The sequence below is a fragment of the Chelonia mydas genome, chromosome 1 (assembly GCF_015237465.2).
Source record: "Chelonia mydas isolate rCheMyd1 chromosome 1, rCheMyd1.pri.v2, whole genome shotgun sequence".
Classification (NCBI taxonomy): Eukaryota; Metazoa; Chordata; order Testudines; family Cheloniidae; genus Chelonia; species Chelonia mydas.
The window spans coordinates 50,935,740-50,955,402 of NC_057849.1; the positions used below are offsets into that span (position 1 = coordinate 50,935,740).

General features: G+C 44.7%; 1 protein-coding gene across 6 annotated transcripts in view; it reads right to left on the reverse strand.

Moving 5' to 3' along the window:
• DCLK1 (doublecortin like kinase 1) overlaps positions 1-19,663 on the reverse strand; it is a 332,990-nt gene that overhangs the window by 88,979 nt on the left and 224,348 nt on the right. For all 6 annotated transcript variants that reach the window (XM_037892346.2, XM_043531863.1, XM_043531859.1 and 3 more), the window contains exon 5: positions 5,973-6,089. In XM_037892346.2, the coding sequence (XP_037748274.1) occupies positions 5,973-6,089 (117 nt within the window). The remainder of the gene's footprint in view (positions 1-5,972; positions 6,090-19,663) is intronic.

Here is a 19,663-nt window from a genome sequence, read left to right on the forward strand (position 1 = left end):
CAGGGTGGAAGTAGAAGCCCTCAAAACCCTGCATGGGGATGAAGTACCACTTCTCCAAATGCTTCGCTGTGGGAGACAATGAAGCTGGAGTATTCCCAGAGGGCCTTTGCAGGTTCCAAGAGAGCCTCATTTATTGGGAGGGCTTCTCTCTCTGGAGCTGATGACTGGTGAATATCCAGCAGCTTATGCATATTCTCCTGCAGGCATTCCACCCTGATAACCAAGGTAGAAGCCATATGCTTCAGGAGGTCCTGATATGCCTTAAAGACGTCAGATACCAAGGGAGAGGAGGATTCCAGCACAGTAGAGTCATCCATGGAGGACATGGAAGTGGTATGCTGTGCCGACAATGGGTCCTGTTCTTGCGCAACAGGATCTGTTCAGAATAACCCTGGAGGGCCAGAGCAAATGAGCTCAACAGTTGCTTGCAGCTGAGGTGGTCTGGGAGGAGGAGCCACCATCGGGACCAGTGATCTTGCTCTGGAGCAGGTCAAGTCGGACCTCAGGGACTGAGGAGTGTTCTAAGGATTCCAAGGAGGCCACTGGGCTTATGGATAAAGCATTAGTGGCCAGTAGACACCAGGCCAAAAGACCCTGTCCCGATTATGGGACAGATGCCAATCTTGGTACCAATGGTGGTCTGAGGGCTCTCTCTGACACCTATCCAGCTATGAGGGACAGACAATCTTGACCTATATCTTGAGGAGTCCTGGAGATTCTCTGATGACAATGGGGGAGTCGATCCCAACAGGGCAAACTAAAAATCAGATAGATCTGAAGCCCAATACAGGAGCATCATTGATGCCAAGGAGGAATGATGGATTGGCACTGGTGGTAGTGAATGAGACACACTCCCATCCAGTACCAGGAGAGGTGCCAGTACTGAGACTAAGGGAGGTACCGAGCTCGATAAAGGGATGTGCCGCCAAGACAATGATGCTGAAGGATGCCCCAATGTTGAAGGATTCTTCTGTGCTGGGGCCAGTATTGGCCCCAATTCCAAAACCTGAGGCCCAGGCACGGTAAGCTGTGGTGCCGATGACCCTGGTAGCTCTTTGACATGGCCAGAAGGTGCTAGTGGCATAATGGATGATGAGGCCGTAGAAGGCCATGACACCAGCGAACTCTTGAACCTGTAGAGAGTCTGAGACTGAGAAGCAAAGCAGGCCTTATGCCACTGTCGGTGCTGGTGCTGACATCACTGGTACCAAACTCACCATAGCTGGAACCAGAGTTGACAATACAGGCTCTTGGAGCCTTCAGTGCAATATCAGGGAGCAGTTAGATGGACCTGTATCCTGTGTGCCAGAGGGAGTATGGTGCTGTCCAGCACTCCTCTTTGAAGTCAATGAGGAATCACCCTGAGCCCTACAATGATCTTTCTTCCTCTTGGGGAAGATGGCAGAGCCCAAGCATGAAGCAGCATTACTGGCTAATCTGAAGACGACCACTAAACAGACAAGGGCCTCGCTCCTTAAGCCGGCCTCATGGCCTGCTCCAGCAGATGCTGCTTCAGCCACAAGTCTCTCACCACCTGAGGCCTCCTTGTGAATGACTTGCAAATGGAGCACCTCTCTTGAATGTGTCCTTCACTAAGACACAACAAGCACCCATTGTTGGGAATCACCCACACACACAACAGACAATGCTCAAACCCTGGTGAGGGCATTGTGCAGGACAGCCAACTATTCTAATTAATACTAAACTTTATTGAAGATACTACTACTTTATACAAGAAATTTTTCTCAGAAACTGAGACACAAAGCGCAAGGTGAAGAACACCACAGAGCTCCGACTCTAGCCATGGGCAGTAAGAAGGAACTGAGGAGGTTGGGATAGTGCTGCCCTTATATAGCCAGGAGAGGAGCCAGAGCTGCAGGGTGTGAGTACCACCCCACCGGGTATTGCTAGGTAAAGTTCTCTGCTCTGGTGTGCAAGACAGACACACACCTAAGTAGGATACATGGCTGCATCTACGAAGAAGAATACAGAAGTTTGGAGGAGCAAGGAGTACACCATGACATGGGGATTGCTGATTTGGGTGGAGAGAAGTGGCCTGTGTTAACATTGTGTTTTACCCATTCTGCAGCACCCAAATGGTGACTTAAGAGGCTGTGATCTACTGGACATTGTAGCAATTCACTCAGGCAGAAATGATCCGGCCCTTATTCCTGGTGTACAGCTCATACAATGTAAGAGAGCAGATTTGCGTCACATCAGAGATTTAGAACGTAAGAACGGCAATGCTGGGTCAGACCAAAGGTCCATCTAGCTCAGTATCCTGTCTTCTGACAGTGACCAATGCCAGGTGCCCCAGAGGAAATGAACAGAACAGGTAATCATCAAGTGATCCATCCCCTGCCACCCATTCCCAGCATCTGGCAAACAAGGCTAGGGACACCATCCCTGTTCATTCTGGCTAATAGCCATTGATAGACCTATCCTCCATGAATGTGTGTCCAGAAGGTGTGATAGTTTTTTTTCTGATTTGGCTGAGTGTCTGAATTATTGCTACAAAGACAATATGAAAGGAATTAATAAGCGTGGAAGAACATCAATAGGGAAATGGGAGGCAATTTTTCCCTCTTTGTCCTTTAATAGTGTTAGATGAAATCATGTGGGTAAAAGTGAACGGGTTATAAAAGGAGGTTGTACATTTCAGCAGCTGAGCTTGGCAGACAAAAGATGTGTATGTTAATCGTGTCCTGGGACATTGCTGAAATAGGGTACAGTTAAGATTACATGGGCAGCCTTAATGCTGCATTTCTCAGTTTTCAGAAGTTTAAGTTATGCTCAACTCAATGTTCTGCAAGGGGATGACATACCACTAAACTATCTTTCTTTAACCTACTTTTTTGCCACTGAATTTATTAGAAAGCCTTGATTCACTTCCTGAACATCATGTACACGGAATGAGGCAGGGGTCCTGTGGAAAAAGTAGTATGTGATCATCTGATTAAAGACTGTTATATGCACAAGGAAGCCAAATTAAGATTGCATGGGCAAATTTTGGCATGTCCTAATTTCTGAGTGACTTTGCAACCTTAACATTCTTTTCTGTATGTAATTTAAATGGTCAGAGTCTCACTCTCTATCTTAATGAATATTTAATTATTTATACAAAGTAGAACAGTTGCAACAGAAAAGATAGCAGGACTTTCCATCCCACCAGTTGGGGAGGTCACCTAGTATCTGGAAGACCCAGATACCAAATTAGGCAGAACGGAGATTTGAACTTCTGTCTCCCACATCTCAGATAAGTGCCCTAACCCAGTAGTTCTCAAACTTTTGTACTCATGACCACTTTCACATAGCAAGCCTCTGAGTGCGACGCCCCCTTATAAATTAAAAACAGTTTTTATATATTTAATACCATTATAAATGCTGGAGGCAAAGCGCGGGTTGGGGTGGAGGCTGACAGCTCGCGACCCCTCATGTAATAACCTTGCGACCCCCTGAGGGATCCCAAATTCCAGTTTGAGAACCCCCTGCCCTAACCACTGGGTTATTGGCTATTTTGGAGTGGGATTGTCTGTCTCTCAAAACTTCACAAGGCTCATTTTTGTCCTGCATAGGAACAAAAATAAATTGCAAAAGTTTAAATTATTTCACAAAACAGAATTCTTGTTTTCTAGCCAACCCTGCTATTAACCTCATGTCCAAAACCATACTGTGTTAACATATTTGCCAACATGTCAAAAATGCTGCCAGAATATTTTTTCCAAATAAACCACAGATTTGGGGTCTGCCAGAGGGATCTCTAGATACCTGATTTGTGCACAGAAGAATGGTGACTTTGCACAGAAATGTTGTTGAACACATAAATGCAGTATACATTAAGCTAATTCCATCCATAAGTGTGGCCTTAATGTCAATGCAGAGCCAATACGACAGCTAACAGGCCCTCACTTTTTAAGGTCTGATTTAACTCTATTCTCCCCACCTATAAACTGCATGGTACTCAATTTATCTTCAGGATCAAAGACCAAATCCATCCTGTTGGGTTTTGCATGCCTAGGCTTTTAAAAACTGTTCCTTACACTGTCTGAATAAATAATTGTCCCCTATAAAAATTATTTAATTCTACCCCCTATATCAATACTACTCCTCATTACCTCTTTGCAGGGTTCCTCTACTTCTGCTGCTGTTATGGTATCGTATTCCTTGGACCTAAGCTGACCACATAGTTCACTGGCAAAGGTGTTCAAACCCTCAGACTCTCCCAGCCAAACTAGGCTATCTGGCAGGTAAAACAGTTAAACAGGTTCATCAGTGAATAAACTAATCCCTATATATAGTTTGTTTAAGCAATCTGGGACTCTTTGAGATAAAATACACTAATATATATTTTTCACACTATACACTTGGCAAAGAATGCTCATCACTTTAATTTTCAAAAGGTTTTTAAGGTATAATAAGGCATGGCTTTATTTGCAGGTTGCAATCTAATGTGTCCTCTTCAGATAGGTTTGCCAATCCTCCAGGATTGGCCTGGAGTCTCCCGGGATAGGCAATCCTCTCCCAGTGATGACTGAAAGCAATCCAGGAGATTTTAATAGGATGTTTTAAGAAAATGACATTACATCATGTAGGGGGAAAAAAAATCTCCAGAATAGCTTCAGTCACAGTTGGCAACCCTATGTTGTACACATAATATCTGCATGTTCACTATTAAGAACTGTTAATTGCATATTCAGTGGTCACCATTGAAAGGTAAACAATTGCTTACTTTTCTCTTGGGGAAAAACTGCGGAGAGGAACACCAGCTGGACACTCCAGCCAGTAGTATAGCTGTAGAAACAGTGCAAACCAGGGACTGCTGCATTGCGGGGAGGGACTAAAATGGGGCCCAGCAAGGCCACCCCTCCCCCAACCACCTCTAGACTTGTGCAAAAGAGACCTCCCCCATTCCGGGGGCACTGGGATATAGGGCTGCCCGGCCTCCCACCACATGGCCTTGGAAAAGAAACAGCTAGAGACTCCAGCTGATAGGAGCAGCTATAAAAGCAGCCAACTAAGGTACCTTCAGACATTTAGAGAAATTTTTATAGTTTTTACTGGACTTTCTCTGCCCTGGGCTGATTGGCTGTTTGCTCCAACCCTCCTCAGTCTTTTTACCTCAGTTTCACTTCACAGCTGCTTCATTTACCCTCTTCTACGTTGCCCTTTCCCCCTCTACCCTTCATGAGAGAGGGAAGAATCTATTGAGTTGGTACAGAGTGCTCCATTAAGATCCAAGTTTTTGCCACGGTACGTTCAGCGCATTACTGAAATAACCCTGACTCAGAGAAATTATGGTTATTTGCAGGTACCTGGGACAATAACGTACCATGGCACCGAGACCATGTAAAATTTACAGTTTACTTTTGAAGATTTTAGCACAATATAATCCATTGTTTTTCTGCAAATGATCCCTCTGCATTGTGAGTGTCTTTCTATCAGTCTAAGCTGTCTTTTCTTGCCTTTTAACTGTCTCCTCCTAGATAAACCGACCCCTGCCCCCCCAAAAATCACGGAACTAACATGCTGTTTGCTGCCATCACATTGTTCACTCTGCTTGTGTGTTCTACCCCTTTTCCCACCCCATGTCTCTCTTGTCTATTTACTGTGAACTCTTCTGTCTACTACTCTGTGTTTTTATGGTGCCTAGCCATTCTTGGTTTGTCAAGCACTACTATAATAAACATGACTAACTAGAACAATAGTTACCATGTTGTGGTATTTAAGATTTTGCAATACAGGTATTTTTCTACAATTTAGATTGGGAAATAAACGTATCTCAGATACCGAGGTAACTGTCCGATGACATTTTAGTGTAAAGTATTGTATATGCACAGTATCTTGCAAACCCCCCCCCCCCCCCCAAAAAAAAAAAAAAAAAAAATAACACACCACAGAGATTTTAACACTTTACCAATTGTATTCGAAAGCATTTGTTTTTGCTAGTAGGAAACATTTCTTCCTTGCTTTACCTGAGCTGGTAGAGGCAGGAGACTTGCTGCGTCTAGATGGACCTGGGCTCTTGGTGGTGCTCCTACGTGATGTTGAAGCTATTTTGGTATAGGAAGTAGATTTCACTACCCGACATTCTAAAAGACAAAGAAACTGTACAAGTTAGCAGTTAAGGAAACCAGCAAAGAAATGGAACAAAAACAGCACAGAAAGCACAAGCATTTAACCCATGCTTATATTTATTCCCCTTAAGTAGTTTTATGGGAGAGGGAAGAACTTATTGAATCTGTACTGAGGGCCCCATTAAAATCCATGCTTTTGCTACTCTACAGTGAATACAATACTGCAGTAACCCTGACTCATAAATATTATGTTAACTGCAGGTACATGGAACAGAAAGATCTCATGGCACAGAGACCATGTAAAATTTACAGTTTACTTTTGAAGATTTTAGCACATTATAATCCATTGTTTTTCTGCAAATGATCCCTCTGCATTGTGAGTGTTTTTCTATCAGTCTAAGCTGTGTTTTTTGGGAGAACATACCAGAAGACTGTTTTTATATCTCAAAATGGTAAGAGTATATGATATGATGCAGGTGTCTGTCACTCATGAAAGGTTTGAGGAAAGTGAAGCAAGGTTGTTGCTCCTGCTTAATTGTCTGGTGAGCAACAACCCACCCTGTAGCACATGCAATTCATCAAGGGTTGAGGGAAATGGCAGTATTTGCTCATAAGAGACATCAGTAAAATCAATGAAGGGGCGAAATTACCCTCCTACTTGAGGACACAGCAAGCTGTTCAGGTTAGAGTTTATATACACCCACACAGCTCTTGAATTTATGCCTACAAAATGGTTCTTGGCCTGAGGATGGATATAATATATGTGCATGAAAGCGGAGGAATTACAGTCATAATGGCAACAAATTTCATCACCAGACACTTCACAGAGTTTAAAAAAAAAAAAAAAAGATTTAGGCTTTTTAGCCAAGATCGGATGAGAAGAGTCTGCAGTAATGTGTGTACTGAGTTCACATGACAACGTTACTACACTTTCTTAATTTAAGAGAAACTGATCCACTAATTTATTTGTGCACCAGGACTGTCTCCCCGTCTTCCTCCTCACAGGTTCCTTCCAAATTATTTAAGAGAAACAAACAAGCTTTTTGACAGGTTTCAGAGTAGCAGCCATGTTAGTCTGTATCCGCAAAAAGAACATGAGTACTTGTGGCACATTAGGGACTAACACATTTATTTAAGTATAAGCTTTCATTGGCTACAGCCCACTTCATCAGATGCATAGAATGGAACATACAGTCAGAAGATATATATACATATACATATATACTGTCACGGTTCCTTCCCCACTCTGAACTCAAAGGTACAGATGTGGGGACCTGCATGAAAGACCCCCTAAGCTTATTCTTACCAGCTTAGGTTAAAAACTTTCTCAAGGTACAAAGTTTGCCTTGTCCTTGAACCCTGTGCTGCCACCACCAAGAGTGTCAAACAAAGAACAGGGAAAGAGCCCACTTGGAGACGTCTTCCCCCAAAATATCCCCCCAAGCCCTACACCCCACACCCAAACCCTTGGATCTTAAGAACAATGAAAAAAACACACCAAGGAACACTCCAGACACCTTATCGTCCCGCCACACCGTTCTCCAGCAACCCACCTCACCCCAGTGACCCGTCAGTTGGACGATGTTTTAAATGTAACGAGCCAGGGCTTGTAAAGAGCAGCTGCCCCAAGAACCCCAACAGATTACAGTTCATTGCACCGGAATCACACCAGACGTCCTCAGGCCCAGATACCTCCCAGATACCCTCAGAGCAGAGGGAAACTATCAGTGTGGGTGGGAAGGTCACCGCATGGAGGGACACCGGAGCACAAGTGTCAACTATCCATGCTTCCTTAGTGGACCCCAATTTAATCGACACAGAGATCCAAGTGATGATTCAACTCTTCAAGTCAAACTCTTTTGACTTGCCTACAGCCAAGTTGCCAGTCCAGTACAAGGGCTAGTCAGGAACATAGACTTTTGCAGTCTATGATGATTATCTCATCCCCATGCTGTTGGGGGAAGGCTTGGCCAATCATGTGAAGCTAGCCAAGAGGGTGGGAATGGTCACCCGCAGCCAGGCTAAGCAAGCTGTCACACCTAGCTCTATTCCGGAAACTTCTACCAGGATCCGGTCAGAGGTGATGGAACCGGACCCCATGCCCACATCTGCAACAGCAGTAGTTTCAGAGTAGCAGCCATGTTAGTCTGTATTCGCAAAAAGAAAAGGAGTCTCAGAATCAGAACCGAGGGAACAACCAGCACCAGAACCATTGCCAGCACTGAATCCAGTACTTGCAACCCCAACACCAGAGGGCCCCACCGAACCTACACCAGCAGCAACAGATAACCCTACACAAGAGGCTCAGCTGGAGCCTGAACCCCAACATAGTGCACCAGTGGAGAGCGGTTCACAGTCAATGGAAACAGCCCCATCACCTGCATCGCTTCCAGAGGGACCAAGCCTAGGTCCACAATCCAATGAGGAACTGATGTCCCCAGCATCAAGGGAACAGTTCCAGACCAAACAGAAAGCAGATGAAAGCCTCCAGAGAACTTGGATGGCGGCACGGAGCAACCCACAGCCTCTCAGCTCTTCTAATCAATCCAGGTTTGTTGTAGAAAGAGGACTTTTATACAAGGAAACTCTTTCTGGTGGACACCAGGAAGACTGGCATCCTCAGACAGTTGGTAGTTCCAGCTAAGTACCGGGTAAAGCTATTAAGCTTAGCCCACAATCATCCTAGTGGCCATGCTGGGGTGAACAGAACCAAAGACCATTTGGGAAAGTCATTCCACTGGGAGGGAATGGGCAAGGATGTTTCTACCTATGTCCGGTCTTGTGAGGTGTGCTAAAGAGTGGGAAAACCCCAAGACAAGGTCAAAGCCCCTCTACAGCCACTCCCCATCATTGAGGTTCCATTTCAGAGAGTAGCTGTGGATATTCTGGGTCCTTTTCCGAAAAAGACACCCAGAAGAAAGCAGTACATACTGACTTTCATGGATTTTGCCACCTGATGGCCAGAAGCAATAGCTCTGAGCAACACTAGGGCTAAAAGTGTGTGTCAGGCACTAGCAGACATTTTTGCCAGGGTAGGTTGGCCCTCCGACATCATCACAGATACAGGAACTAATTTCCTGGCAGGAACTATGGAAAGCCTTTGGGAAGCTCAGGGGGTGAATCACTTGGTTGCCACACCTTACCATCATCAAACAAATGGCCTGGTGGAGAAATTTAATGGAACTTTGGGGGCCCTGGTATGTAAATTCATAAATGAGCACTCCAATGATTAGAACCTAGTGTTGCAGCAATTGCTCTTTGCCTACAGAGCTGTACCACATCCCAGTTTAGGGTTTTCATCATTTGAACTTGTATATGGCTGTGAGGTTAAAGGGCCATTACAGTTGGTGAAGCAGCAATGGGAGGGGTTTACACCTTCTCCAGGAACTAACATTCTGGACTTTGTAACCAACCTACAAAACACCCTCCAAATCTCTTTAGCCCTTGCTAAAGAAAACCTACAGGATGCTCAAAAAGAGCAAAAAGCCTGGTATGATAAACATGCCAGAGAGTGTTCCTTCAAAGTAGTGGACCAAGTCATGGTCTTAAAGGCGCTCCAGGCCATAAAATGGAAGTGTCGTGGGAAGGGCCATTCACGGTCGAAGAGCACCTGGGAGCTGTTAATTATCTCATAGCATTCCCCACCTCCAACCAAAAGCCTAAGGTGTACCATATTAATTCTCTAAAGCCCTTTTATTCCATTTTATTAAAGGTTTGTCAGTTTACAGCCCAGGGAGGAGATGACGCTGAGTGGCCTGAAGGTGTCTACTACGAAGGGAAAAGTGTTGGTGGCGTGGAAGAGGTGAACCTCTCCATGACCCTTGGGTGTATGCAGCGACAGCAGATCAAGGAGCTGTGCACTAGCTATGTGCTGATGTTCTCAGCCACCCCAGGGCTGACTGAATGGGCATACCACTCCATTGACACAGGTAATGCTCACCCAATTAAAGCCCAACCTTTCTGGGTGTCTCCTCAAGCTAAAACTGCTATAGAATGGGAAATCCAGGGTATGCTACAGATGGGTGTAATCCGTCCCTCTGGCAGTGCATGGGCATCTCCAGTGGTTCTAGTTCCCAAACCAGATGGGGAGATATGTTTTTGCATGGACTACCGTAAGCTAAATGCTGTAATTCACCCAGACAACTATCCAATGCCATGCACAGATGAACTATTGGAGAAACTTGGACGGGCCCAGTTTATCTCTACCTTGGACTTAACCGAGGGGTACTGGCAGGTACCGCTCGATGAATCCATCAAGGAAAGGTCAGCCTTCACCACACATGTCGGGCTGTATGAATTTAATGTGCTCCATTTGGGGCTGTGGAATGCACCTGCCACCTTCCAAAGACTTGTAGATGGTCTCCTAGCAGGATTAGGAGAATATGCAGTCGCCTACCTTGACGACGTGGCCATATTTTTGGATTCCTGGGCAGAACACCTGGAACATCTACAAACAGTCTTTGAGCGCATAAGGGAGGCAGGACTAACTGCTAAGGCTAAGAAGTGTCAAATAGGCCTAAACAGAGTGACTTACCTTGGACACCAGGTGGGTCAAGGAACTATCAACCCCCTACAGGCCAAAGTGGATGCTATCCAAAAGTGGCCTGTCCTAAAGTCAAAGAAACAGGTCCAATCCTTCTTAGGCTTGGCCGGATATTACAGGCGATTTGGACCGCAATACAGCCAAATCGCCACCCCACTGACAGACCAAAAAGAAACAGCCAAATGCCGTTCAGTGGACCGAAGAGTGTCAGAAGGCCTTTAACCAGCTTAAAGCGACACTCATGTCTGACCGTGTGCTAAGGGCCCCAGACTTTGACAAACCGTTCCTAGTAACCACAGATGCGTCCGAGCATGGTGTGGAAGCAGTCTTAATGCAGGAAGGACCGAATCAAGAGTTCCATCCTGTCGTGCTTCTCAGTAAGAAGCTGTCTGAGAGGGAAAGCTACTGGTCAATCAGTGAAAAGGAATGTTACGCCATTGTCTACGCTCTGGAAAAGCTACGCCCATACATTTGGGGATGGCGTTTCCACCTGCAAACCGACCATGCTGTGCTACAGTGGCTTCATACCGCCACGGGAAATAACAACAAAAAACTTCTTCGGTGGAGTTTCTCTCTCCAAGATTTTGATTTCAACATCCAACACATCTCAGGAGCTTCTAACAAAGTGGCTCATGCACTCTCCCGTGAAAGTTTCCCAGAATCAACTGGTTAAAATCGTCCTTGAGATGTGGAAAATATTGTTAGTGTTTATACACTTGGTAGTATGTTTAGAGGTGCATGTGTCTTATTAACTCTGTTTTCTCCTAGAGCTCCAGGAAGAAATCACACCCAGTGTTTCACCCTATCTGTGATTTCGGGGTGGAGGGGTCATAAATATAAAGGGAAGGGTAACCACCTTTAAATCCCTCCTGGCCAGAGGCAAAACCCTTTCACCTGTAAAGGGTTAAGAAGCTAAGATAACCTCGCTGGCACCTGACCAAAATGACCAATGAGGAGACAAGATACTTTCAAAGCTGAGGGAGGTGGGGGGGAGAACAAAAGGTCTGTCTGTCTGTGTGATGTTTTTGCCGAGAACAGATCAGGAATGCAGCTCAGAACTCCTGTAAAAAGTTAGTAAGTAATCTAGCTAGAAACGCGTTAGATTTCCTTTTCTTTAATGGCTGGTAAAATAGGTTGTGCTGAATGGAATGTATATTCCTGTTTTTGTGTCTTTTTGTAACTTAAGGTTTTGCCTAGAGGGATTCTCTATGTTTTGAATCTGATTACCCTGTAAGGTATTTACTATCCTGATTTTACAGAGGGGAGTCTTTTACTTTTTCTTTAATTAAAATTCTTCTTTTAAGAACCTGATTGCTTTTTCCTTGTTCTTAAGGTCCAAAGGTTTGGGTCTGTGTTCACCTGTACAAATTGGTGAGGATTTTTACCAAGCCTTAGAATCATAGAATCATAGAATATCAGGGTTGGAAGGGACCCCAGAAGGTCATCTAGTCCAACCCCCTGCTCAAAGCAGGACCAAGTCCCAGTTAAATCATCCCAGCCAGGGCTTTGTCAAGCCTGACCTTAAAAACCTGTAAGGAAGGAGATTCTACCACCTCCCTAGGTAACGCATTCCAGTGTTTCACCACCCTCTTAGTGAAAAAGTTTTTCCTAATATCCAATCTAAACCTCCCCCATTGCAACTTGAGACCATTACTCCTCGTTCTGTCATCTGCTACCATTGAGAACAGTCTAGAGCCATCCTCTTTGGAACCCCCTTTCAGGTAGTTGAAAGCAGCTATCAAATCCCCCCTCATTCTTCTCTTCTGCAGACTAAACAATCCCAGCTCCCTCAGCCTCTCCTCATAAGTCATGTGCTCTAGACCCCTAATCATTTTTGTTGCCCTTCGCTGGACTCTTTCCAATTTATCCACATCCTTCTTGTAGTGTGGGGCCCAAAACTGGACACAGTACTCCAGATGAGGCCTCACCAGTGTCGAATAGAGGGGAACGATCACGTCCCTCGATCTGCTCGCTATGCCCCTACTTATACATCCCAAAATGCCATTGGCCTTCTTGGCAACAAGGGCACACTGCTGACTCATATCCAGCTTCTCGTCCACTGTCACCCCTAGGTCCTTTTCCGCAGAACTGCTGCCTAGCCATTCGGTGCCTAGTCTGTAGCGGTGCATTGGGTTCTTCCGTCCTAAGTGCAGGACCCTGCACTTATCCTTATTGAACCTCATCAGATTTCTTTTGGCCCAATCCTCCAATTTGTCTAGGTCCTTCTGCATCCTATCCCTCCCCTCCAGCGTATCTACCACTCCTCCCAGTTTAGTATCATCCGCAAATTTGCTGAGAGTGCAATCCACACCATCCTCCAGATCATTTATGAAGATATTGAACAAAACCGGCCCCAGGACCGACCCCTGGGGCACTCCACTTGACACCGGCTGCCAACTAGACATGGAGCCATTGATCACTACCCGTTGAGCCCGACAATCTAGCCAGCTTTCTACCCACCTTATAGTGCATTCATCCAGCCCATACTTCCTTAACTTGCTGACAAGAATGCTGTGGGAGACCGTGTCAAAAGCTTTGCTAAAGTCAAGAAACAATACATCCACTGCTTTCCCTTCATCCACAGAACCAGTAATCTCATCATAAAAGGCGATTAGATTAGTCAGGCATGACCTTCCCTTGGTGAATCCATGCTGACTGTTCCTGATCACTTTCCTCTCCTCTAAGTGCTTCAGGATTGATTCTTTGAGGACCTGCTCCATGATTTTTCCAGGGACTGAGGTGAGGCTGACTGGCCTGTAGTTCCCAGGATCCTCCTTCTTCCCTTTTTTAAAGATGGGCACTACATTAGCCTTTTTCCAGTCATCCGGGACTTCCCCCGTTCGCCACGAGTTTTCAAAGATAATGGCCAAGGGCTCTGCAATCACAGCCGCCAATTCCTTCAGCACTCTCGGATGCAATTCGTCCGGCCCCATGGACTTGTGCACGTCCAGCTTTTCTAAATAGTCCCTAACCACCTCTATCTCTACAGAGGGCTGGCCATCTCTTCCCCATTTTGTGATGCCCAGCGCAGCAGTCTGGGAGCTGACCTTGTTAGTGAAAACAGAGGCAAAAAAAGCATTGAGTACATTAGCTTTTTCCACATCCTCTGTCACTAGGTTGCCTCCCTCATTCAGCAAGGGGCCCACACTTTCCTTGGCTTTCTTCTTGTTGCCAACATACCTGAAGAAACCCTTCTTGTTACTCTTGACATCTCTTGCTAGCTGCAGCTCCAGGTGCGATTTGGCCCTCCTGATATCTTTCCTACATGCCCGAGCAATATTTTTATACTCTTCCCTGGTCATATGTCCAACCTTCCACTTCTTGTAAGCTTCTTTTTTATGTTTAAGATCCGCTAGGATTTCACCATTAAGCCAAGCCGGTCGCCTGCCATATTTACTATTCTTTCGACTCATCGGGATGGTTTGTCCCTGTAACCTCAACAGGGATTCCTTGAAATACAGCCAGCTCTCCTGGACTCCCTTCCCCTTCATGTTAGTCCCCCAGGGGATCCTGGCCATCTGTTCCCTGAGGGAGTCGAAGTCTGCTTTCCTGAAGTCCAGGGTCCGTATCCCCAGGAAAGGGGGTGTAGGGCTTGGGGGGATATTTGGAGGGGGGAGAAGACGTCTCCAAGTGGGCTCTTTCCCTGTTCTTTGTTTAACACACTTGGTGGTGGCAGCATAGGGTTCAAGGACAAGGCAAAGTTTGTACCTTGAGGAAGTTTTTAACCTAAGCTGGTAAAAATAAGCTTAGGGGGTTTTTCATGCAGGTCCCCACATCTGTACCCTAGAGTTCAGAGTGGGGAAGGAACCTTGACATATACATACAGAGAACATGAAAAGGTGGAAGTAGCTTTTCATGTTCTCTGTATGTATATACATATCTTCTTACTATACGTTCCATTCTATGCATCCAATGAAGTGGGCTGTAGCCCACGAAAGCTTATGCTCAAATAAATTTGTTAGTCTCTAAGGTGCCACAAGTAAACAAGCTTTTGGGAGTCACTGGCCAAAACACACTGCATATATGTATATCATTTATCTTTGTAGTCAATCAATGGGAGTGGTGGGTGAAATTCTGTGGCCTGCGTTGTGCAGGAGGTCAGACTAGATGATCATAATGGTCCCTTCTGACCTAAATATCTATGAATCTATGAATGCCATCTGTGATGTAGTTTAGACCAGAAAGAAGGAGAATCGAGCACAAATAATCAACTGTACCATATCTATCAACAAGGGATGTAATCAAGTATATTTCTAGTGGCTATCCTAACAGTTTTCAGGACCTCAAGCTACTAGAGTGGGTAGGAGGAGGAATTGATGAGTTACTAGGGAAGTGTCTGGAGGAGCCATGAGGAGACTTTGTACTGGTGATGAGCAGAAATGCAGAATGCATTTGCTCTGTTCTAAAAAGGTAATTGCTAGCTGAAACCAGTAATACGCCAGAGTAAATTTTTCATTTGCATTTCCACTAGGAAACTATGAGAGAAACTTCACACTAATATATTTACATCAAAAGCAGGTCCAAAAACCTTCTGCACATGTCAAACACAGGAAGTTCTTTAGGTCAAGGTTTAAAACATAAGGTAATATAATGTGTCAAATTCTTTGTTTTTTATGGAATTAATGCCACTAATGATGCATACTGAAAAAAAAAATCTAAGTGTATAGTATATACTTTGAATACACATCCACACCAGCTGATCAGCGAGGAAGGAAATGTGTTTAGATACTACGTTAATAGGCAGGGTGCCTAGGTTAATAGTCCCAAGAGGGGTGCGGGGCCTGGGACACAAGCGCAGAGTTTCTAATCTGCCAGGGGGTGCTCCCCCTGATTGACTAGGCCCCACGCCCACTCTACCACTTCCGTCAAGGCCCCAACCCTGCCCTGCTTCTTGCCACCCCCACTCTGCCCCACCCCACCTCTTCCCCAGCCAGTTCCTCCCCTTTCTCCAAGTACGCTGCACCCTCGTTCCTCTCCCCTCACCCTCAGCGCGTCCTGATGCAGCAAAACATCTGATCCATGGCAGGCAGTAGGTACTGAGAAGGAGGGGGAGGCGCTGATTGGTGGGGCCTGCCGGTGGTCAGGAGGCTCTTCCTCCCCTCCTCCGACCTACCACTCGCTTCCCCGTTCGCCTCATCACCCCACTCGCCCACCTGCCTCACCTCCCCACTGCCTCCTCTTGATTTTATCAGAGTGGGGCCCTCCAAAGCGTGGGGCCCACGGCAGTCGCCCCAATTCTCCATACCCAAGGAACGGCTCTGTTAATAGTTAATATGCAAACCGCTAACACAGACAGATCTCATCACTCAAAACTGTTAGAATGCAGTCTAGTTCCCCTGACAAGTGCAAATCCCGCACTTACAGTCCCTTAAAAGCAAGGAAATATCTAGTTAAGGGAACTTTCCTTCCTATATATTGTGGTTAGATGTTTTTTGTGTGTGCATGCTCCCTGTATGCTGTCCTAGCTCTGTGCAGACTGCTGGCTTGGCAGACCTCAAGCGAACCGCCCAATGACCACAAGATCTGTTAAAGTATGAAGGCACCCAGCCAGGTTTATTGTTGACAAAACACAGTATTAGCAGCTGGCAGACTCTACTGGAATACTAAAACATGTACGTCCGTGACAATGGACGCAGCTCAGTCAACGGCGGGACTTTCCACTGCCCCCTAGGCTGGCCAAAGATACTCCCTCTGAGATACATCTTTATACTCTGATAAAAAACGAGTTATATACTGTCCTCCTGACCTTATCTTCCTTTTGTTTGCTTAAACCTGCTGCCTATTAATTTCATTTGATGACCCCTAGTTCTTGTGTTATGTTTCCTATTTACTTTCTCCACACCAGTCATGATTTTATAGACCTCTATCATTTCAGTGTTATTTCTTCCTATTGAACAGATATTTGGGTTGGGTGTAGGACAATGTCCATGCTAATCCTTCAACTGCAGTCCTGGGGAAGTACAAAAATGTCAAGAAAAATCATAAATAAATATGACAAACAATATAATAGTGTATGAAGAAACATGTGGGATGAGAATAAAAGGGTGGAGAAATGTCTAAGGCTTGGTGTAGGAAGAAGCACAGTAAAGTGCTCATAACTTAGGTATCTGGATAGCCAAGGAATAGTAGAAAATTAGAAAGGTTAATTGCCCCTGCCCGCAGTCATATGGCTGAATGTTCTATTCACTCCCAGACAATATTACCCTATGGAGACACCATCACATCTAGCCTGAATAGGGCCAGGAAGGTCAAACAAATTGCTTACATCTCCATGAGACAGACTTACACGTGATCAACTGGAGACTGAGCCCATCACCTTCACAAAGCTTCTTCTCTCCTCCCCTTGGCCTAGACCAATGAAATCCTCCTCCTCCTCTTTCCTTTTGCTGAGCAAACCATTCCAAGTTCAGTTCAAAACTGCTTTGGTATAACGTTTTCCCCCCTCAGAAATTTTTCATTCACAGGCCCTGAAGTTTGTTCAAATGACCATATTTTCCCTATGTTCAAATATCATTGTGAACCTACAAGCAAGGTTTGTCAAGTTTCACATTGCCTATTGGTTTATGTGAGTATTTGCAGAGATTTTTATATGCTAGACTGTGGCCTGGAAAGGCAAGCATGTAGGCAAGGTGCCTCTGCTGCACACACTAGTGTCCGGCAACTTTTGTCTTCGAATATTGTAATAGTACTAGATAAAAAAAGAGTAAGGGCATGTCTACACTGCAGAACTATATCAGTGCACCTGTGCAAATGTGACGCGTCTGGTGAAGACATGCTATACCAAAGGGAGTACGCTCCCCTGGTGGCATAATTACTCCATCTCAGTGAGAAGTGTAAGTTCCCGCTGCATAGCACTGGTGTACACAGCGCAAAACTTGCATCACTCGGTGGGAGGTGGGGAGTTCCACACCCCCAAGCGGTGTAAGTTAGATCAACTTAATGGGTAAATAGAAGTGACAATATTACAACAAAAAAAGTTCAAAAACAGACTCCAACGAGAGACTGCTGAATTGGAATTAATTTGCAAACTGGACACCATTAAATTAGGTTTGAATAAAGATTGGGAGTAGATGTGTCATTACACAAAGTAAAACTATTTCCCCATGTATATTTTTCTCCCCTACTGCTCCTCACACGTTCTTGTCAACTGCTGGAAATGGTCCACCTTGATCATCACTACGAAAGGTTTTTGGGTTTTTTTTCTCTCTGCTTGTAATAGTTCACCTTACCTGATCACTCTCATTACAATGTGTATGGTAACACCCATTGTTTCACGTTCTCTGTGTATATAAAATCCCCCTACTGTATTTTCCACTGCATGCATCTGATGAAGTGAGCTGTAGCTCAAGAAAGTTTATGCTCAAATAAATTTGTTAGTCTCTACGGTGCCACAAGTACTCCTTTTCTTTTTGCAGATACAGACTAACACAGCTGCTACTCTGAAACCTGTCATTAATAGGTAGTGTATATCTTCCCTAGTTTCCACTGAAGAATTTAACTCTATTGTACTACTACGCCTCTGCTTGCCAGACAGACACTGAGACTAATAGGTCTTGACTTTGTTGCAAAGTTTATCTACATGATTCTGCTGCCACATCCCAACTTGGAAAACTAAGCTGTAATGTAAGCTAACAGTTTCCACTAAATAATGGAATTAATCACCCCAGATTGGCCACTGCCATACATAAGGACTAAGCCAGCTGCAGCGGTATTGGGGAAGGTATAGGGCTAGGTAAACAACATTCAATATGACAGGTTTCAGAGTAACAGCCGTGTTAGTCTGTATCTGCAAAAAGAAAAGGAGTACTTGTGGCACCGTAGAGACTAACAAATTTATTTGAGCATAAGCTTTCTTGAGCTACAGCTCACTTCATCGGATGCATGTAGTAGAAAATACAGTAGGGGGATTTTATATACACAGAGAACATGAAACAATGGAACATGAAACATGAACATGAAACAATGAAGTGAGCTGTAGCTCAAGAAAGCTTATGCTCAAATAAATTGGTTAGTCTCTAAGATGTCACAAGTACTCCTTTTCTTTTTGCGAACATTCAATATGATCAGAAAAAAAATATTTTCCACTTAGATTGAGATGTTAATGTAATTTCAGCCAAAGGAGAAGGACAAAACAAACAAGCAACCCCCTACCCCCTTCTGTACACAGCATCACCCTTTCCTAACTGCACAGTTATTCATATGGGGTTCGTACGTTATAAAATACAACAGCAAGAATTTTTCCTGATTTTCTTTTTGTCCCCCTCAATCAAATCAGAGAGTACTACAGAAACAGAGCCCCACCCACACAGAGAAACAGGAAAAAAAGGCCTCTTGACTCTCTTGCTCACAGGGGCAGGCTCAGCCAAAAGAGAACAGAGAACAAGGAAGAGGTGTTTTCAGAGTATGTTCAGAGGGGACTCTGAATGTTTGGCAAAGCTCTATTATATCCACTCACCACTGTCTGATATAGACTGAGGAAGGATCAAGACAGTTTGGGTGTAAATGCTGATTATATGCACAATAATACAAAGAAAAAGGGAGTCAACACTTATGTTTTACTGCAAAACTCAGTTCCAAGATGCAGAATGCCAGATAATAGATTTCAGCAAGAATATCTAGCACTAAAAATATTATATATTATACCACCAAGAAACTGCAAAATGATGATTAGAACAGACAATCACAAAATATGAGCAGTATACATACTGAGTGTGGTTCTTTGAGTTCAATTGTAGCAAGGAGCATTAGCCTAGGAGGTTCAAGATATCTGAACAATATTACCAATTATCACATTGAAAGAAAGAGAAGAGATCCAAATGATAGGAGTTTACACCACTGAGATATGTTTAAGAACATAAGAATGGCCATACTGGGTCAGACCAAAGTTCCATCTATCCCAGTATCCTGTCTTCCGACAGTGGCCAATGCCAGGTGCCCCAGAGGGAATGAACACAACTGATAACCATCAAGTGATCCATCCCCTGTTGCCCATTCCCAGCTTCTGTCACACAGAGGTAGGACACCATCCCCACCCAACCTGGCTAAC